The sequence below is a fragment of the Phascolarctos cinereus genome, unplaced genomic scaffold (genome assembly GCF_003287225.1).
Source record: "Phascolarctos cinereus isolate Bilbo 61053 unplaced genomic scaffold, phaCin_HiC Scaffold_9;HRSCAF=440, whole genome shotgun sequence".
In the NCBI taxonomy this organism is placed as follows: domain Eukaryota; kingdom Metazoa; phylum Chordata; class Mammalia; order Diprotodontia; family Phascolarctidae; genus Phascolarctos; species Phascolarctos cinereus.
In genome coordinates this window covers 45,992,485-46,015,084 of record NW_027556402.1, presented here as the reverse complement: position 1 = coordinate 46,015,084, position 22,600 = coordinate 45,992,485, and the positions used below count along the sequence as shown (strand labels likewise).

The following is a 22,600-nucleotide window of genomic DNA, read 5'->3' as shown; positions in this document are numbered from 1 at the left end:
GAAGTTTCTAAAGTGGCAGTGCTACCATGCTATTCATTGGATAACAACTTTAGTAGAATAAGAAGGAGCCTCAGAATTTATCTTGTTCAGCCTTCTCTTTTTACAGATGAGGAAATTGAGTCTCAGGGAGTTTTAGTGACTTGTCTAGGGTATCAGAGGCAAAATTTAAAACTAGGCCCTCTTATTTACCTATATCACCTTCTTGGGGCCATATCATCCATCATCTTTTGTCCTGAGTCTTGACAGTTTGTCTTGCCAATTATATACTCTTAGAAAATATCACACATTGGGGGGTAACTAGGTGGCGCAGTGGCTGGACCACCAGCCCTGGAGTCAGGAGGACCTGATCAAATCCAGCCTCAGACACTTGATACTTACTAGCTGTATGACCCTGGGCAAGGCACTTAATCCCATTGCCTAGGCAAAAAAAAAAAAAAAAGAAAAAGAAAGAGAAAATAATATCACACATCCTTCTGTAAAACTAATGGCCCATTTGGGATTGGTCACCATACTCATTCACCAGAGCTGGAATAGTATATCTGTCACAAACTAGAGTAATGGATAGTTAATCTGCATTTCTGGAAAATAGATATCAACTGGCAAAGTAATAAATTGGTATTATCTTCGTTCTAAATTTTTTTAAAGTGATTTTTACCTATTTAATTTTGTTACATTTTTCTGTATAAATAAATAGCACAGACAACATTACATAAAGGAAGGGGAGAGAGGAAGAAGGAATGACTGTTTCCCAGGAACCACGTTGTGCCATGTCATTGAGGCATCTATAAACAAGGGAAGCTAAGTGGCAGGGTGGATAGATTACCAGGTCTGGAGTCTCAGACACTTACTAGCTGTGACCCTGGACAAGTCACTTCACCCTATTTGCCTCAGTTTCCTCATCTGTAAAATGAACTAGAGAAGAAAATGGCAAACCACTCCAGTGTCTTTGCCAAGAAAACTCCTAAATGGGGTCATGAAGAGTCAGACACAACTGAAAAATGACTGAACGAAAAATACTTTTAATAAAAATCTATTAAAATTCTCAAATTCTTTTGTAACCAAGGTTGGATTACTTCACAAAATACTGGAATTTCAGAGTTCCAAGAGGAGATAAATGATAAGCTACACTTTAAGCAGTATTTTAAAGGAGAAAAGATAGGATGGTGAGAAAGTAGTAGCCATTTAGAGGAAATGGGAAAGGCAATGAGAAGAAGTAGGGAGGGAAGAAAAAACAAGGCATTAATGCAAGAGGAAGAGGCAAAAGAATATTAAAATCTTTTTAGGCCCATAATTACTTTTGGAACCCCAGGGAGGTAGACCTCTCCCAATTCCTGTGGTTGGTTCACAATTCCACTTAGCTCTTGCCAAGGCCATCTTGTTCCTGAAACTTCCTGTGTTTGTGTAAGCATATTGTTTTACCTTCCAGAGTTCTTGATCTGTTTGAGTAAGTGTTAGTTATATTAATATCCTCTTGTAGGTACCCATCCTACCTGGCACCTGAGGTCATTGCACAAGGAATCGCCAAACCCAGTGACCACACACCAAGTGAAAAGCTATTGCTTTCTGGCCCCAAATCTGATGTATGGTCCCTTGGAATTATTTTATTTGAACTTTGTATGGTATGTAACCAATGGCTGGATTGAAGAGTCTAAGGGGACTATTAGACCAACAAAAACAGTTTTTATAGATTTCAGGATCATATTTTTTAGAACAAAGTAGTATAAATCTCTTTTCATTTCCTGCATATGTAACTGGGGAAAATGTATTTTTTCTAAATTGACTGGACTTAAAAAAAACCCCCACATAATATTTATCTATACTGAGTTATTTGTATACAGAGTATCCCCAAAGTCTCTGAAGTTTTAAATTATTTGTCTTAATATTCACTGTTAATAAATGATATCTAATTTATTAATTCCTAATATCCTTAATTTTAAAATTAAAATTATTAAAGCCCTTAATAAAAGCTTTAATATCATTTAAGCATTAATACTTAAAACCGAGACTTTTGGGACAACCTATCTTTCCAGCTCTATTAGGAATTCTTGAAAATACTTTGAAAATGTTATCTCATTAATTCTTATAGTTTCTGTGTTGTGGGTGTACACTGTTCTTTCATTTTTCACAGATAAGAACCACAATTGAGAAATGTCAGTCCATAATGAAACTTATTTTTCCCCAATTAGTTGTCTTCCGAATCTTTTCTGCAGTACTCGCATTGAGATCATTCTACTTTATAATTCTAAGTGGTATTAATAAGCCTCTATTTATTTAAACTTCAGAGAGACATTCTGCTCTAGTAATAGTAATAAGAAGAATAATTCGTATGTACATACTATTTTCTGTTTTGCAAAGCTTTTTATGTACCATGTCTTCTTTGATTTTTAAAACAATCTTGTGCATTATAAATTGCTAGTAAGTGCATGAGACATGATTCAGACCTATCTCCCTGACTCTCAAGTTCAAGTTCAGTCCACTGTCCACTATGCCATACATACTGGCATAGTGCCTCCTTTTGGGTTTGTATTTTAATGTACCTACAGCCCCAACAACAGTGCTTAACAAAGAGTAGACACTTAGTAAATACCTATTAGATTGGATTGCATTGAATTGGGTCCTCTTTCCACCAATTCCTTTGATGATGAGCCTCTTCAAACTTACCCAGTATGATCTTTGGATGACAAACATACGGCTTATTACTAGTTGGTACCACAGATGCATGAAGCCTTCCCAGGTTGGTAGGACCTACTAAAGCTTCCATTTCTTGTCATGACCTTTGGAAACCCAAAATTACTCCCATGACACAATGAAGAAGGAAAAGGTCAGAGAATTGCAGAATCTTAAAGTTGGAAAAACGTCAGAGGTGTCAAACTTGGGAACCATGGATAGCAAATTAAAATGTCATTAGAAAATGTTTAGCAAAATAAATAAAAATACAACCTAACATAGATAATGTTAATTTGTGGTTTTCTAAGTCAACATGTAGCCCACAAGAATCCTTATGTTCAGTGTGGTGGCCTCTGTTTATATTTGAGTTTGGCACCACTGGTATATGGAACACCCAGGTGAGAAAACTCCCTCTCCCAATGCAGGTGAACAGTTTCCTCTGAAACTTAAAGTCTTAGATTGTTGCCTGGAGCACTGAGAGGTTGTTAGGTCACCTGCTCAGGGTCACACAGCCATTATATCTTAGAGGTGAAACTTGAACCCAGTTCTTCTTGACTTTAAAGACATCTTTTTATTCATTCTCTCACCATTTTTTAGCACCATGTCTTTTTTTTTTTACTTTTAGAAATATTACTTGGATACTATGTGTTTTGTTATCAAACATGAGGAGATTTTAAAATATTTAAATTGTATTTTTAGTTTGACTTTAAATAGATTTACTAAGGGGATGGGGGTAATAATAGAAAACCTAAGTAGAAAAAACTAGAGTTAATATCTCTGTTAAAATTGTTTTCAGTTAAAAAACTAAAAGGCTTCATTGGAAAAAATGCAACCATTTACTTTCATTTTTTCATCTAATATTTCATTATTTCATTTAGGGAAGGAAGTTATTTCAGGGCCTGGATATTTCTGAAAGGCTAAAGTTTTTGCTTACATTAGGTAAGTGTCATAAGTTTAATATTCTGTCTTTTGTACATGAACTTACTGCTCTGGACTTGTGGTGTTGTGGTAAGAACACTGGGTTCAAATCTTAACAGGCAACATTTACTATAAGACCCATGGCAAGTCACTTAACCTCTGTTTCCTTAAATGTAAAATGAGGGAGCTATCTAAGAGCCTATAGCTTGTGGTAAGTATGTACTTAGAGTTTTTTTCCTGTGGGAGTAAAGAGTATTCATGTAGTGAAGCATTTATGTTCTGTTTCTAGGTTTCTGATATATGTAACGTGTATATGATGGCTTGGGAGAGTTGGAGATATAATTCTTGAATGTCATAATAGTGCTTTTTTCATTATCTTGTCTTAATGACTGACCAACAGTGCCATTGGAAATTGACCAAGTTCTAGATAATCATATTTGTATAGCACATTAAAGTTCGCAAAGTGCTTTTATATATGTTAACTCATTTAATCCTCACAACCCTGTGAGATAGGTGCTATTATCCCCATTTTATAGATGAGAAAACTAAGCTATCAAAGGTTAAGTGACTTGGCCTAAGGTCAAACAGGTAGTAAGTGTCTGGGACGAGATTTGAACTTAGATCTTCCTCACTCCAAGTCCCATGTTCTAATAATCATTTTGCCACCTAGTTATCCCATACAAATAAGAATGAATAATACGTTAATAATTAATGAATCAAACAATAATGAAAAGTAAATTCTCTTCGCTTGAGTCGTGTTGTGTTTTGGATTATATCTCTTAATACTATTAAGACCCACTGCCTCTCTGGTTGGAACAAATATGATAAAGAATTAATATAGGGTAATTAGGGTCCTTTCCTTAATCTATGAGAAAGGTTCATTCCCCTCCCCCCCTCCATATATAGCAGAGCCACATGTTTGCATTCAAACTCATATAGGGATAAAATGAAAAGAAAGCATTCATCCAAAACTAATAATCATATAACAGATCTGTATCCCAAGTCCAGAAACAGGTTTAGAGTACAAGTCACATAAGTAAAATTGTATGAACTTGTTCTGTACTTAAATCCAAATATTTTATCAGTATCAAGAATTATTTTTCCGTTCTCTAAAATAGTCTACAGTGACTGGTTCTATCCATTGGAAACATCTTAATTCCCAGGGAAGATGGCTCTCTAGGAAAGTGAACAGGCAGGGATGCAAGGGGTGATTTAGGTGATGTAAAAACAAAAAGATATTTAGTTTTTTAGAAAGTTTCCATGCTTTCATGTGCTCTAATTTATTTTGGGGCGAAAGGAAGAGAGCAAGCCTTCTGACCTTTGATTTCATCAGTGTAGGGAATGGAGGATGAGGAAGGGCCCTCTACCGTTACAGGTTAGGGTCTCCTCTCCAGTTGTTCTGCAAGTTTTAGAAAATTGCATAGGTCCCCACGAAGTTCAGTAATTTGTCTGGAGTCACACAGCCACCATGTGCCAAGGTAGGGCTTGAGCCCAGGTTGTCCTGAATCAGAGGGAAGGCAGAGGAAGGAGATGAGCATTTCTATAGCATCTGCTATGTGCCAAGCACTAGGCTAGGTGCTTTACAAGTAATATCTCATTTGATCCTTCTAACAACCCTGTGAGGTAGGTGCTGTTACTATTCTTGTTTTATGGTTGAGAAAACCAAAGTAAATGAGGAAAGTGACTTGCCCAGGGTCTCACAGATAGGAAATGTCTAAGGCCGAATTTGAACTCAGGTCTTCCTGACTCCAGGCCCAGCACTCTATCCACTTGTGCCACTTAGCTGCCCCAGAGCAGAAAGCTGAAACCTGCTTCCTAATCACTTTCTCACACTGTGTCAGTGTTATAACTTTTAATCGTACCTAAATTGAACCTACACTTTATAAGAAATAATTTGCAGCCTTCATTTTTTTAAATAAAAGAATCAGAAGGGAAAAGTTAAAATGCTAAGAATTCTAATATCCTGTATTATGTAGCAGACTAAGTTAAAGCACATTGTTTTTGTAAAAAATCACAAATTTTAAGATACAAAGTGGGCCTGGTGGCTTGTAATTTTTTTTAATGCATGTCTTTTATGTGCCTTAATAAAGTTTTGTTTTCATTCTCATGGCTTTTCTGTTCTAGGTTGTATGGATGATACTATAACAGTCTTGGCTGAGGAACATGGTTGTCTGGACATTATAAAGGTTAATATTAAGCTTGTAAATAAAAGAGACTCATTTAGCATAGCTTTTTTAAAAGCATGTATTAGTTTCAGATATTTCTCTCATTTTACTTAAATAATTCTAACAAAATTTCTTAGGAAAAACTTAATTTCCAATAGCACTATATCTTAAAATTATTCTTACTTTAGTTCCATGTTTTTATCCAAAACCTATTGTGTTAAGCTATTTTATTATAAATGTACCCATGCACATATATAAAATATATGAAATGTGCAGAAAATGAGTAATTTGGGTTTTTTCCCCTAAATTAAAAGCCTCTGTTGTATGAAGAGAACCCACTAAATACTTTAGAGTAATACAAAACTTTAAATAATATTTTTCTCTCTTGATTTTCCAGGAGCTCCCAGAAAATGTGATTAGTCTCTTGAAGAAATGCCTCACTTTCCACCCTTCTAAGAGGTTAATAACTCACTTAAATTTCTCCTGATGAGGTTGATGGTAATACTGCTGATTTGGGACTTGATATTGAGAATCATAGTGGACACAGACTTAGTTTAGCAGATTTTATTTTCTTATGTGGAGTAAAACTATTAGCTCATGTTTTTGTACTAACGCTTTAGAGTTTTCAAGGCTGTGCCATCACTGAAAATACGTCTTTGGAGTATAGCATTTCCTTTTGAACGCAGCAACACACCTTTCTTGTTAAACAGCAACATATCTTTTACCTCGTTTTCTGCTTTAGTTTTTGTACATAGAAAACAAACATTGAAATGGAATTGGGTGACTAGAAGTAATGAAATGATTCCTTCACATTCCAGTGGAGTGTCACCTAAACCATTGCAGAAGGGAGAAGAGAGAGCAGTATCAGGGCAGCTAGGTAGCCCAGTGGTAGAGCGTTTGGGCCTGGAGTCAAAAAGACCTGAGTTCAAATCCAGTCTTACACACTTACTAGCTATGTGACCCTGGGCAAGTCATTTAATCTCTGTTGCCTTAGTTTCTTCATCTGTAAAATGGGGATGATAATAATAACACCTTCATCTCAGGCTTGTTGTAAGGAACAAATGAGATAATTATTGTGAAGCATTTAGCACAATGCCTGGCACATAGTAGATGCTAGCTAAATGTTAGCTACCATCACTGTCATCATTGTCATTGTTATTTCCAGAAAAGGTAGCAGGAGACTTAGAAATATGAAAGACAGCCAATTAATGATCACTGCAATCTAAAAAGAATTCTTAAGGTCTTGGTAATTTTGGCTTTCTCACTAGCTAGGAAAGTCACTTAACATCTCTGGGCTTCATTTTCCTCATCCATAAAAGAAAAGAGCTAAGCTGGATCTCTCAGGCCACCAACAGCTCTCAACTTGAATGACTCTTGACTTGATCGCTCTAGATATTTGTGGGGGTCTATGGGGTGTTCAGGAGGACTGGCCCCTCTGGTGTGAGGGCTGCTGATCCACCTTTGGTGTCCACCTTCACCTAGTTCTTGCCCATGGCTCCAAGAAGCTATAGCATGCACCATTGCCACACCCCACTAAACTATCTCAGTAGATGGGCTAAACCAGCTTGAGGATAAACAGTAGGCCTCAAACCCATCAGTGAGTTAAGGGGATGTCTACCCAATGAATGTGAAGACTTTTCCTGGAGGAATGGGCAGATGAGAACAATTTGTTCCAAAGGTTTTGATGGCAGCTGAAGCAGCCACGATGGGGCCCTTAGAGTTTGGTCAGACATTGAAGATGCCAAGGCCATCCAGTGCACCCCAGGCCATTGTCAGTCATCCAGACTTTAGTCCTACCACTGGACTTTGATGACTGGAAGAAAAATTGAGGCCGACAACTTTGTGCAACTCTGCTTCACTTAAATCCAATTCATGCACGAGCTAAAAGACATCTCCTCATTATGTCATTGGTTCTCTTCAAAAACAAAGGATGAAAAACAACAATAGATATTTGTGCTCAGTAGCATGTTTTATTTTCTTTGAGAGTCAACCTGATATAGGGAAAAGAACTTTGGATCTCCAAGAGTCCACTCACAGCTTTAGTATTTAATAGATCTTTTACGCTGGGCAAATCACTTGTTCTATAAAATGGCAATAGTAATACTTTACTTCACAGCATAGTTATGAGGATCAAATAAGATAATATAAATCAACTGCTTTCATTACTGTAAAGCTTTGCATAGATTTTTATTATTATTATTATTTACTTTAATATTTCAGATTTTCTGAAGCTTGGAGAGGTCAAGTGACTTGCCCACTTGTGTCAAAGACAGGACTTGAACTTGGGTCTCCCAGATTCTGAGACTGATTCTCTATTAGCTCTGCTGTCACTACAAGGCAATTCTCTAAATCATAACTTACAGAGCGGGCATTGATTTGCATTAGGGAGCACTGTCACTTAAAGTTCCCTCAGCTATTGAAATGACATGCCAGTACCCCCTACTATCCTCCACCTCCTCCACAAACCCCAAATATTTCAAATTAGCCTGCCCTCCAAGTCTTAACAGGCAGGCTTTGTGAGTTACTATGGCCAAAACAATTCATCATCTGGTGCCCCACCCTCCAGAGATGAAGTTAATGAGATATTCTGCAATTTTAATTATTCTACTGAAATGTACGCTCTCCTAGTTCAGGAATTTTAAAATGACTTTTATTTTTACTTTGTATTTTAAATGTGTCTCTCAAGGCCAACTCCAGATGAGTTACTCCAGGACGAGGTGTTCAGTGAAGTGTCACCTTTATATACACCCTTCCACAAACCTGCCAGTCTATTCTCATCTTCTTTGAGATGTGCTGATTTAACTCTGCCTGACGACATCAGTCAACTGTGTAAAGGTAAGTCATGGGGAAAAAAAATGATTGGGGCCTCTTTTAAAGAAGGCATGCTCATTTCTGTTTTTAATTGGCCAACCATGGAGAAGCAACTGTCCATTTTATTAATGAGATTTTTATGACTAGATAATTATTTGGAAATGATTATTTCTGGAGGTGCTTATAATACGATTCAGACTGAGATCTGCTAATTGCCAGTGAGCTGGGGCATAAATTCCTACAGTATTTGCTTGGAAAAAAATCTCAGTACTCATATTAGAACCGGGGCCTCTGGATTCCTAGTACAGTACTCATTACACTGAATTTCCTAATAATCAATCAATCAACAAGCTTTTATTAAGTGCTTATTATGTTCCAGGCATAGTGCTAGGCTGTAGAGATAAATATAAAAATGAAACACTCTTGCCCATTGAGGACATTAAATTCTACTGGGAAAAACAAAATGTTTCCATATTAACAGATACAAAACCAGATTCAATATAATTCGTGGTAGAGAGATGCTAGAAGCAGGAGCATCTGGAAAAGCTATACAAAAGGGAAGGCATTTGAAGGAAGACAGGGATTCTAAGGGAGGGAGATGAAAAGGGAATGCTTTCTAAATATGAGAGATGGACTCTGTAAAGCCGTGAAGATGGGAGATTGAAAATCTTGTGGGAGTAACCTTAAGAAAGCCAGTTTGGCTAACTTTTAAATACATGATGAGAATTAGCACATAAGAAGTCTGGAAAGGTGTTTTGGGGCCAGGTTGTGAAGAGCTTTAAATGCCAAGTAGAGGAGAGTGTATTTGATCCTGGAAGCATCAGGAAGCCATTGATGTGTATTGAGAAGAGAGGCATAGTGAGAAATGTTGTTTGGGGATATTATTTTGGAAACTGTGTGGAATAAGTTGTAAAGGGGAAAGGCTAGAGACCGGGGAGGCCAATAAGGAGGCCATTGCCATAGTCCAGGCAGAAGATCCTACGTGTTTGAACTTGGATGGTGACCACATGAGTAGAGAGAAGAGATGTTGTGAAGGCAGAAATGACAAGATTTGGTGACTGAGTGGCTTTGTCTGGTAAGGAATAGGGAATTGAGAGTAAATTATGAAAAAAAATTTTTTTTAAAAGAGTAAATTCTGAGGTTTTGAAACTGGGTGCCTGGAAGATTGGTGGCGTCCTAGACAGAAATAGGGAAGTTTGGAAAAGGGAAGATTTTGAGGAGAAAGATGAGTTTTGTTTTAGACATTTTTTGAGATGTCTATGGAACATCTAGTTTGAAATATTCACTAGTCAGTTGGAGATGTAGAGACTAGGGCTTGATATGTAGATTTGGACATCATTTGCAAAGAGATAATAATTAAACCCATGGAGCTAATGATATCACTAAATGAGGAGATATATAGAGAGAAGAAAATAGGGCCCAGAACAAAGCTTTGGGGCACATGCAAAGTGGGAATGACTTGGATCCAGCCCAGTGCTCTATCCACTGCCCCACCTAATTGGCTGTTCCATTTAATCATTTTGCAAGCATAATACTTCTCAAGGCAGGCTTTTGAAATCCCACCCTCATCTGGGAGGGTTTGCATGTGCTGAACTTGCAAACAGATTTCCAAAAAACAAAACAAAAAGCAAACAGAAAACAGATTTCCTGGATTATCGTTTTGGTTAATGTATACCCCGTTTACTAATGAAGTAAAGTGTACATTTTAACTGAAGTGGACAACACTTTTTGTTCGTGTCTTTCTGGGTAGTTTGCATTGTGTTTCCTGGTAGTTTGCCCTGAAAGAAAAATTCAGATAAACATACCTTTTCTTATAGAAAACTAAAAATCCAAGTAATTATTCTGTCTGCTTCTGACCCCTGGTGCTTAAATAGTTTAGGTTTTCCTAAAGGAAATGACTACTATTTAGTTGGTATGCACCTTTAAGAATGTCGGATGTATAACATTCATTGTTTTCTTGTAATAACAGCAGAAAGAAAATGATAATTCATTGTCATTTGACTTTTGTTGATAGATGCTGACAGTGATTACCTAGGAGAAAGATCAATTGAAGAAGTTTATTACCTCTGGTGTTTGGCTGGAGGAGATTTGGAGAAAGAGCTTGTCAACAAGGAAATCATTCGCTCCAAACCACCTATCTGCACACTCCCCAAGTAAGGAAAGAAAAACATCTTTGGCGAACGGAATGGGAACGTGGGAGTAACATTTACAAAAAACCTTTGGTATTTTTTTTAACTGTTCTGACTCAGTAGCTATGGGAAGCAATTCGAAGTTAACACCAAGTTCAGTCAGGAGCCAAAGTCTATCATCTCAGCATTCCCGTCAATATTTCATGTTCTTGTTTTCTTTGTAATTATCTTTGTAACTTTAGGAATGGCTTCCCTCTCTTGTCTCATTGTCTTTGTTGAATTTAAATCATGATTATAAAAAAACATGCTGGTAGGAATTAATGTTAATGGTTGAATCAGGAAATAGAATTCCTGGAACGTAGTAGGCATGTAATGTGTTAATTGACTTGCTGGGAGAAAGAATGTAATTACTTTTCATGAAAACAGGATGCTGATACAGTTTTTTTTTAAATTAAATTAGGTTAGCAGCTATATCATGTTGATTCCAAAACCTATCATTATTGAGATTAAATCTACAGAACTAGAGATTTACGTGCTGCAAATCAGGAGGAAAGTGGTAAAACAGGGAATACTATATGTGAGAGTGGTCGCTATTACCTTCCTAGATTTTGTTTGACCCATACTATTCCCACCTCTATATCCTATTGGCAAACGTCATCTCTTGAGCAATAGAATGTACTGTCAAAATTAGGTTGAATAATTGGAAACATATGATGAAATAATCTGTTTCAGTGATATTTTTTTCCTTCTCTTTTTGTCATAACATGTTAAATTGTTTAGCTTGGACCTGTCTGTGTTTTTCCATTGGTTTTCATTTGAATCGACTTCTTAATTATTAGCATGGGTAATGTTCATTCATTTGCAAAATGAGTACTTGTGTATAGGAAATTTTTTAAGAGGATGTGAAGAATGTTTTGATTCTGAAAAACCTTTCTAGTGAACTCTTTAAAATCTTAAATAGTATTTTTGGTTGCTCCTATACTACAAGGCTTTCTCATTTATCTCCATTACAGTAGTTTCAGTGCACACATACACGATGTCTCATTATTTTGCTATGATGACTTTCCTTGTAGGTTGAAATACTCATGGGAGTAGTTTTAGCACTATACCCAAAAGAGCAGTAGAAGCCTGCCCTCTTGTATTCCTTCATGTGCTATTATTTTAAGTTTGAATGTGACATTTAAAGTATAATAAAAGGGTATTTCAGAAGTCTAGTGCAGCTTTGACATATGAAAGCTTAAAAAACCAAGACTTTTGTTACACCAAATAAGCATACACAAAGGGATTTGAGAAACCCAACGTGCTTGAACTCATCTCATCCAGGAATGAGAGATTTCACACAAAGTCACACCTTAAGCTCCTTCTTCTTAAAATTGTTTTCTTCCCTGTTTGATGGAGCATAGATTGATGCTTAGTTTCAGTTTCCTTTATGAAACAGCAGCAAGTTGATTTTAATGTGCATTTTAAAAAATATTGCTAGAAATCTCCATTTTGCTTGGCTTTCTTTTCTAGTTTTCTGTTTGAAGATGGTGAGAGCTTTGGGCAAGATCGCGATAGAAGTTCCCTTTTGGATGATACCACTGTGACGTTGTCTCTCTGCCAACTAAGAAATGTAAGAAATCAGTTACGTGTTGACATTTAATTTAAGTGCCATATTAAAGTACATCATCAGTAGATTTTTATCACTATATAGTTTCATGAAGTTGGTTTGGGTGATTTAAGTGACAACATATTTCTAAGTCAAACCACATTTTAACCACATTGTATGTAGAATGTTTTGGGAGGAAATGCTTTCCCTTATTACTTGAACATAGAAAGTGTGTGGGGTTTATTAGGATTTTATGTCTGTCAAACAAAATTATTTTCTTTAGTAAATGAACTAGTTTAATTAGGGAAGTATCTGCTTCATGATTTTCATACTAAGATATTTCTATCACATTAATTCTATTTATAAATCATATCTTAAGTTTAATTCAAATATCATTTTTAGATGATTAAGCATGTAGATCAAGACCCCAGTAAAAATTATTTGAAATATGCCCCAAATGGTTCTTCGTGACCATCAAGGACTTTGACGTATCTGAATTTCTGCTTTTAGGAGACAGTTTAAAACAGAAATAGTCAATTACCGGTGTCATTATCAGTAGCATGCTGTCAGAGTTAAAGGACACATCTCTCTTAACAATCAATGAACTGTTTTTGAGTCTAATATATTTTGTAATGGGATTTATGTAGGTGTTTGTTGGGAAGTGTCTGTTGTGACAAAACAAAGTATATCAATACAGTTTTAAAAAATCTATTAAATGGAAAATAATAAAGTGTATGTACTTTGTGTACATATCTCTGAAATGCCTATATATCATTTTGATTGCATTTATTTTTAATGCTGAAAAATCAAGTAAATTTTTTTTTGTTTTGTCAGTCATAATAGCTAAAATTATATCAGCAGGTCATAGGGGTTTTAGGTACTAAGTGTTATAAAGTTCATTCTTTTTGTATGAAATATTTAAATATGCCATATTCAATAGTATAATCACATATAAAATATTACTTAAGCATATATGATTATATAATATGTACATGCACAGTATATTCATACATGTATACACGTGTGTATACATATGTTTTTATTTGTGTTATGTATCTAAAAGATATTTATATGTATGTTGAGACATTTTCCTTTTTAAATACCAGCCAAGAAAGTTAGTCACGTCGTTCTGGGAAATTTTTAGCCGTGTACTTTACCTTAAGAGGAGATAGTAGACTATAACTTAAGAATATAAAAACTAATATACTCTAATGGACTAGGAACTCACACAGCACAATTTTCTGTTCCTGACAGTGATTTTGTGAGAAACTAAGGCAATTGGTTAGAAGCTATTGGTTTTCAAGGAGATAGCCTTTTTTTTGTGTGTCTCTCTTTTTAAAAAATTTTAATTAATTAATTAATTTTTGGTTTTCAATAATCACTTCCGTAAGATTCTGAGTTTCAAATTTTCTCCTTCTGCCCTCCTACCTCCCTCCCTAAGACGGCATGCAATCTGATAAAGACTCTACATATACATTCCTGTTAAACATGTTTTCACATTAGTCATGTTGTAAAGAAGAATTAGAACCAATAAGAGAAACCACAAGAAAGAAGAAACAGAACAACACAGAAGGAAAAAAAGAGCAAATAATTTGCTTCGATCTGCATTCAAACTCCATAGTCCTTTCTCTGGATGTGAATAGCACTTTCCATCGTAAGACTTTTGCAGATGTCTTAGATTCTTGCATTGCTGAGAAGAGCTAAGTCCATCAAAGTTAGTCATCATACAACATGGCTGTTACTGTGTACAGCGTTTTCCTGGTTCGAGATAGTCTTAACTTGGGGAAAAAAAATATAAGGAAAAATTGCAGAGAATGAAAAAGCTCTCTATTGTAAAGTGTAATAATTGATTGAAGGGTAAATAATTTAGCCAGTCAGTTGTTTCCCACTGTACCTACAATATGCAAGTCCCTATGCTGTGAAGGAGATGGAAAACTTTTAAAATATCAGGGTCTTTCCCTGGAGGACTTTTCAAGATAGTTTGGAAGATAAGATATAAACATGTGGAAAGATAAGTTACATTGTAAAGCAGAAAATGAGATTCAGAAATATGAGAAAACTGGTTTTACTGATTTTTTTCACTGAATTAAAACTGAATATTTTAATTTAGACACAACCTAAATTTCTACATCAGCCTCCAATTTCCAGGTTCACTAGCATTTCTATTCTTGAAACTGAAATCTATTTTTCCTAAAACCATGGCATAAGTAAGTTGGCAGTGTTTTAAAACCCAGTATAAATTTACATGTGAATCATCATATTAGCATACAGAAACCAAGTGGTATTTTACATAGGTCTCCTAAACCATGGGACTGGCTTATATAACAGATGTGTACCTTCTTAATGCATACAAACATCAACAATAAAAATGTTACTTTTTTCATTAATTAGAAGTTTTTTAATCGATAAAAAGATACATTCCTACTGGATTCTATGCAGACTAGGATAAATGTATGGAGCTTTCATTTAGGAAAGAAATACAGGTAAATTTTTAACTAATCCTTTTGGCAGCTCCCAGAGAATTTTCCTTGATATTCCTTTGGAATCCTGCAAAAAGTGCCAGTGTAGTGAAGAGAAGATAGTGCAGAGAAGGCTGAGCCCTGGCTCAGGCCCCGGAGGAGAAATCATTCTCCTCTCGAGTTAAGAGGGCGAACTTCACAGCAGGAGACCATGGACAAGAAGCCATTAAATTTAATCAGACTGCTTAGAGCTTGTCTGTGGGTTTACTTCTCTGCTGCTTGCCCTGTCATGCTTTTGAAGAATTCTTAGAGTTCTGGTTGTTATTACTGGGAGAAAGGTGGAATTCTAATGACTTTTGGCGAGAAAATTAAAGACAGAAAACTGATTTGCACCTAATAATAGCTAATTATAGTAATAGCTAGCATTTCTGTAGTGCTTTAAGGTTTGCAGTGTGCTTCACACTTTATCCTAACTTTATCCTTTATCCTAACAACAATCCTTGGAGGTAGGTGCTATCACTACCTCCATTTTACAGATGAGGAAACTGAGGCAGAAAGACTTTAAGTAATTTGCCCAAGGTCATTTTTACTAGTACATGTATGAGGCTGGACTTAAACTCAGGTTTTCCTGACTCCAGGTCCAGCATCCTATCTATAGTGCCACCTAAGCTGACTTCTTTTGCACCTCTTAATTTATCCCAATATGTAAGAAATGCCATTTACTAGTATGTTTAGCTATGTCTGAATGTTAAAGCAAAAAGGATTCTGGCTTTTGCTTTAAATAAAGGATGCTTATGAAAAATAGTCAAGTCTTCTATTACCTTTCCAGATATGCTTTGGAAAGTACTTTATCTTTTTACTTGGTTTAAAAACTAATACTTGTTATTTTATGTTGTGTTTGACCAAATGTCATGGCAGATGGCTAACGCTGATGGGATATACTGAGAGAAATCCATCACTTGGGGCTGAACATGAACAGCAGAGGCCCGATGAATGTACAGGTTTACAATATGAAACAGTTCTTAGATTCTCATTTGTATTGTAGTGTATATATTTCATATACCTTCCTGGTAATGCATTGCTTTTCCTGTAAAAGGCAGGTCCATGTTGATACTTCAGATACTCATAAATATATATATATATATATATATATATATATATATATATAAATAATTTATATATATATTTTTTTTTATTTTCAGAGACTAAAAGATGTTGGTGGAGAAGCATTTTACCCCTTGCTTGAAGATGAGTAAGTATACACCGTCTCACTGTACATTTGTTTCGTCTTTGGTTGTTTGTATTACAATGGAAAGCAGTATCTGTGGTCAGAACATTTCTTTTGATAATTGCTTCCTAAGAAGGAGAGAATCATCCAGCCATGGGCATCGTGATGGGTTTTTGTTTTGGTGGTTTCTGTTTATTCTGTATGTTAACTTTTTAACAGTCATCCTGCTGCTTTTTTTCTTCTTTTTTCACAGCCAGTCCAATTTACCTCATTCAAACAGTAATAATGAGCTGTCTGCAGCCGTCACTCTTCCTCTGATCATCCGAGAGAGGGACACAGAGTACCAACTCAACAGAATTGTCCTGTTCGACAGGCTCCTGAAGGTAGGGGATTTGAAATATTGTTTCAGTAGGTCATATCCAGTCAGTCTTGTTTCAAAGGATTTTCCCATTGATTCTTAGCAGATATTGCTACCATCAAAAGCTTATTTATATGATGTATCTTCAGTTCAGAAAACAGTAAGCACTTGCTGTGTGCAAGCCACTCTGTTGATCGATAGCCATATGAGGGGGGAAATGTGTGTATGTGTGTACACATATACATATATATGTATGTGTATGTGTATTTTGTGTATGTGTATGTATGTACAAATGTACTGTATATATACACATAGATATACACTCTATATATGCATATTATGTATGTATTTTTATGTGGGTTGTGCATCACACATGCACACATTTTCCCCTTCATACAACTATCAATTAAAGCATATCTCTCAAGAGAATACCTCGCATATAGTAAGACTTACTGTTTTCTGAACTGAAGATAAATCATAGGAGATAAGCTTCAAATGGTAGTTAGCTTCCTCTAAAAATTAATGGAGATTTTTTTTTATAAAGTGTGTATATATATGTGTATGTGTATGTGTATATGTGTGTGTGTATAAAATATTATATATTATATATTCAAAACATAATACACACATGTACAAACACGCACACTGATACACAAACATATTCTTCCCTATTGTGTTGTGAGCTCCTCACAGGCAAGGACTGTCTTTTCCCCCCTTCTTTATCCACAGCACTTAGCACAGTGCCTGGTACATCATAGGTGCTTAATAAATGTGTATTGATTGATTGATTTTCTGTGTATGCATCTCTCTCTCTCTCTCTCTCTCTCTCTCTCTCTCTCTCTCTCTCTGTATGTATATATGTATATACGCACACACATAAATGTTTATTGATTGTGTATTCATGTGCATTTAAATATGTTATGTATTACACATATTATTATATGCTATAATATATGTTAGTATGTAATATAACATATATAAAGTTATAATTATGTTTCTATATATATATATACACACAGACACAATAGATTCTTGTCACTCATGCTATTATAGCTCTATAAAGTTGCTACGAAGACTGAATTAGCAAATGCTGAACTGGTTGCTCCTAGCGGAAATATAGGGTTAGGTTCCTGTGACCTCTGGTCACAACGTTGACCTTAGCACATTCTAGCTGATCTCATATATAGATGGGCAGATTATCTCTTCCTTTTATGTGCCCTATTGTTGATTAATTAACACTGAACTCATGGCCAACAGCACTGTAACTCATACCTGAGCAGAGCTTTCCTAACGCATATATTTTCTTGGTAAGGCACATTACAACCTTCTTGCACTCAGGAGCACTGGATAGCACTTCAGCACTAAGTTTGGGGGCCATTTTAAACAACAAAATCTACAACAAAAAGCACAAAATATGAACAAATGTGATACTTAATAAACTGCGTAAAGAATACTTGTTTACAGTACATTTGACAGCTGAAATAAGGGGACAGATTGTCATCTTGTTCAATGTCAACTGGAAACACGAGAATTGAGCAACTCAGATTTTTCACTGCTCTGCTCATGTCTAAGAATGACCACGAGAGAGACACAAGTATTGATTTTGGGGTTATCTAGTGAGTAGGCAAATTCAAAATATGGAAAGTGTGAATGATGAGGATCAACTGGACAGAGAAAGGAGAGAGAGAGAGAGAGAGAGAGAGAGAGAGAGAGAGGAGAGAGGAGAGAGGTAGATATTAATTAATTAATTAAGTCAGTAAGTTTTTTATATGTGTGTGAGTGTGTGTGTGTGTATAAATGGAGTCAAAAAGACCTGAGTTCAAATCTAATCTTGAACACTTACTAGTTGTGTACCTGACCCTGCAAGTTACTTATTATCTGTTTGCCTCACTTTCCTCATCTGTAAAATGAGGATAATAATAGCAACTACCACTCAGAGTTGTTATGAAGATCAAATGTGTTTGTAATTGTAAAGTGTTTATAATAAACACTATATAAATGTTAGCTGTTATTAATGAATTATATATACATTGTACTGTAAAGCCTTGCTATGATACTGCCTTTGGGTTTCATGCTTAGAGGTAAAACCATCTTATCATGACATGCTTTTGGTATGTTTGTAACTAAATATCAGGATTCAGGCTAACATATGCCCATATTACATCAAAATCTAATTTCTGATAAATAATGTTATGCATAACAAGGTTTCATTGTGTGTATTTGTCTCTGTTTGATACATGTGTGTGAATGAGATATCTCTTCTAGTCCAGGTCTGCTTAAACTTTTTCCACTTGCAACCCCTTTTCATGTTTCAGCAGCATTCATTGGCTTTAGATGGACTGCAGGCATGCAGAGTACAAAGTGCTCATGCTTTGTATTCAGAACCAACACTGCAATGAAGTTGCATGATGCAGTGTGGACAAGTGCTGCCAGAAACACCTCGGATTCATTATGTGTCTGATTTTTAATTAATTTTTGGTCATTCTGCATTCAGAAACCTTTTACAGGTACCAGATTTTTCATGACCCATGATTTCAGAAGTGCTGTTCTAGACCAAGAGTATTTGGCATTTCGTAGGTGTGGGATTCTCCACCATTAAAAGCTCAAACTTCCTGAGAGTTTGTAGAATGTCTTTGAGAGTTGCTGTGGCTGAAAACCTTGCCCTGTAACCAGCCTGGAAATGAGCATCTCAACCTTAATTAAGCTGATCCTCAGGTAATTAGATATACAGTCATTCCCTGGGACTCTAGGTGAAGTTTTTCCAACTTGGTTAGACCAAGCAAGCTTGGAGTCCTCTGACATGACCTCTAAAAGCCCACGTGATATCCAGTTAGAACTTTACTAGAGAAATAAGATCAATGACTAACAATGAAAGTATCAACTATTAGCATCTTGGATATTTTCTGTGTTTTGCATTCTGAACTTTAGTTAACTGAATCTTAGAGATGCAGAAGGACTCTTAAGGACACTCAACAACCCTATTCTTATATAATATCTAGCTTTTATGACAATTTTTGAAACGACCATTTAGGAATCCCTAATTGATACCTCCGCATCCCAAAAGCTGAACCAGAAATAGATGTGTAAAAGAATCTGGGGAAAAAAAGCTATAGTCAGAGATAGCAAGACTGATCAGTTAACACACTGAAGAAGTCTTAGACTTTTCAGCTGTCTACTTTATTACCAGAAGCATTCACTGACAACTTAGAGTTCACTACTGTCTCTGAATTCTGTTTCCTTGGCAACAGACTGACAAATGAGTCACTAATAGACAAGGAACTAAAAGTGATGATAGAAAAAAAAAAACCCCAAACCCTAGCATTTCCTTTGAGAGGCTAATAAAGAAAGTCTAAGATCGATATAGCATCTTGTTCTGTTCTAAGCCAAAATGTAGGATTTCAGCCTATTAGTTTGTCTTGTGTAAGTATTCAGTACGAGGCCATTTAATTATTCAGTCCCTATTGGACAGTGAGAATTCAGCCAATCCGTATTTGTCGAGAGGAGACTTGAGGTCCAATTAGGACGTTATTTAGTAGTCCAGGCAAAGGGGATGAAAGCCTATACTAGAGTAATGACTGTGTGAGTGAAAAGAAAGGGATAGATGTGAGACGTAGAAATGACAAAGTTTAGCAACTGATTGGATATGTAGAGTCAGAGAGAGTGAAGAATTGAAGATAATGCCAAAGTTGAGAGCCTCAGTGACTAGAAAGCTTGGTGGTGACTTTGACAGAAATAGGGATATTTGCTAGAGGCATGGGTTCAGGGGAAACAGTAGTGAGTTACACTTTGGACATACTGAGTTCGAGATGACTATAGGACCTGCCACTGAGAATGTCCAATGGACAGTTGGATATACAAAACCGCAACTCAATTGGTTGATCGATTAATTACTGAATATTCCCAGTAATAATAACTTAATAACTGATGCTTTGCTTTTAAAGGTTTGTAAAGTGCTTTAATCAATCAGTATGCATTTAATAAGTTACATGCATGTTCCAGGCATTGTGCTCAGTGCTGAGGATAAAAGGATAAAACTGAAATAGTCCCTGCCCACAAGGAGGTTACATTCTATTGGAGGTGATGATATATGCATATGCAAATTTCCACAAAATTTATGCAAAATAAATACAAGCTAATTTGGGGGGAATGGTATTTGTAGTGGCAGGATCAAAAAATGCCTTACATACCAAGTGGCTCTTTAGTTGAGCTTTGGGAGAAAGTCATGGAGGCAGGAGTAACAACAGTGTACATTTCAGACCTGGTAAACAACTCGTGCAAGCCTGTACACGCGCACGCACACACACACACACACACACACACACACACACACACACGAATGTATTCACGTATGCACACACGTCTGTACATGCATGTTTATGTGTGAGCTATGTGCATATGTGTGTGGACACATATTTATATGTATTGCACACATACACACACATATAATTTCATTTGATCCAGCAACCCTTTGAGGTAAGTACTATTGTCATTTTGCAGATGAGGAAACTGAGAATTAGACAAACCTAGTGACCTGTCTGTGGTCACACAAGTAGTAACTACAGAAAGCAAGATCTGAAGCCCTGATGCCCCTGACACCACCTACATCATTCTTTCCCTTACACTGTGCTGCCTTTAATTTGCCCAGTGTTGTGCAAAGGGCTTTTAGGGAATACAAGAAAATGACGAAGCATGGACCTTTTAATTGTCTTAGGTAACGAGGCTGATGTGTAGAGAACAACTAGGAACAGTGCAAATTAGTATAATTAGTATGTTAGCAGTATGAAAGATAGATGGGTAGACCGGGGGTTCTTAACCTTTGTGTGTGTGTGTCATGAACCCCTCTGTCAGTCTGTCGAAGCCTGTATGACTGATTGAGATGGAGGAATCCGGGTGTGGTGGCACAGAGAATGGAGAAAAAGAAACTTCTGGAGAGAAACCTTAACATAGATTGGTTAGAGAAGCATTATTAGAATAGAAAGAGCCTCAAGATTTAGAATCAAGAAACCTGGGTTTGAATTATGCCTCTGACTAGCTTTGTGACTATGAACATGTCATTTAAGCTTTTGGATCCTCAATTTCCACATCTGTAAGATAGTGCTTAGACTGCATACGTGAGAGGAGGAGGACATTTTTTCATCCCTAAATTGCTACAATAATTTGAATATGTTATTATTATGATTATGAGAATGAAAAGGATGAGTATGAAAAGACTCCAAGAATAGGAACTTCCATAACCAGAAGATAATTAACATTACTGACACTGGGAAATGATGAGTTTGTTTTTAGACATGGTGGTTTTGAGCTAATGAGTCTTCTAAGCAAGAAAGAGCAGATAAACAGTTGGAAATAAGGAGCAGTGAGAGGTCAAGTCTAGAGATATGGACTTGAGAGCCTTTTTCAAGGGGGTGATAGTTGAATCTGTGGGATTTCAAAGGGCCAAAGACAGTCTTGGAGAGTACTGGAAGTATGAGAGAGTCTAAAGCAGACAGAGGAGGAGATATGAGAGACAGAAGAACTTTAGGGTAGTATCATGCAAGCCAAAGATGAAGAGTTAGTAGTGCCTTCTATTATTAAGGAACAATGAGTATCATCACTCTGGTGGCAAATAGTGAAGAAGAATTAAGAAGCCTCTTGGTGAGGGTGAAAGAAGAGAATGTAAAAGCTCGTTTGAAGCTTAACATCAGAAAAACTAATATGGCAACTGGTCCTATCACTTCCTGGCAAATAGAGGGAGAAGAAATGGAAGCAGTGTCAGATATTATATTCTTGGGCTCAAAGATCACTTTAGACAGCGACTGTAGCCATGAAATGAAAGATACTTTCTCCTTGAAAGGAAAGCTATGGAAAATCTGGACAACATACTAAAAAGCAGAGACATCACCTTGCCAACAAAAGTCCATGTAGTCAAAGCTAAGGGTTTTCCAGTAGCAGTGTGTGGCTGTGAGAGTTGGACTATAAGGAAAGCTGAATGCCGCAGAATCAATGCTTTCAAATTGTGGTGCTGGAGAAGACTTTTGAGAGTCCCTTGGGTAGCAAGGAGATCAAATCAGTCAATTCTTAAAGAAATTAATTCAAACTATTCACTGTGAGGTCAGATACTGAAGCTGGAATTTAAATACTTTGAACCACATGATGAGAAGACAGGACTGATTTGGGAAAGATTGAAGGCAAAAGGAGAAGGGGGTGGCAGAGGAGGAGATGAATGGATAGTGTCATGGAAGCAATGCACATGAGCTTGGATGGATATCAGGAGATAGCAGATGATAGAGAGATCTGG

At 36.3% G+C, this 22,600-nt stretch overlaps 1 protein-coding gene across 3 annotated transcripts in view; it reads left to right on the top strand.

Annotated features, from left to right (window-relative positions):
- TBCK (TBC1 domain containing kinase) overlaps nt 1–22,600 on the top strand; it is a 259,078-nt gene that overhangs the window by 69,921 nt on the left and 166,557 nt on the right. For all 3 annotated transcript variants that reach the window (XM_020974731.2, XM_020974730.2, XM_020974732.2), the window contains 9 exons: nt 1,478–1,619; nt 3,546–3,606; nt 5,710–5,771; nt 6,148–6,209; nt 8,437–8,585; nt 10,576–10,714; nt 12,203–12,302; nt 15,940–15,989; nt 16,219–16,348. In XM_020974731.2, the coding sequence (XP_020830390.1) occupies nt 1,478–1,619; nt 3,546–3,606; nt 5,710–5,771; nt 6,148–6,209; nt 8,437–8,585; nt 10,576–10,714; nt 12,203–12,302; nt 15,940–15,989; nt 16,219–16,348 (895 nt within the window). The remainder of the gene's footprint in view (nt 1–1,477; nt 1,620–3,545; nt 3,607–5,709; nt 5,772–6,147; nt 6,210–8,436; nt 8,586–10,575; nt 10,715–12,202; nt 12,303–15,939; nt 15,990–16,218; nt 16,349–22,600) is intronic.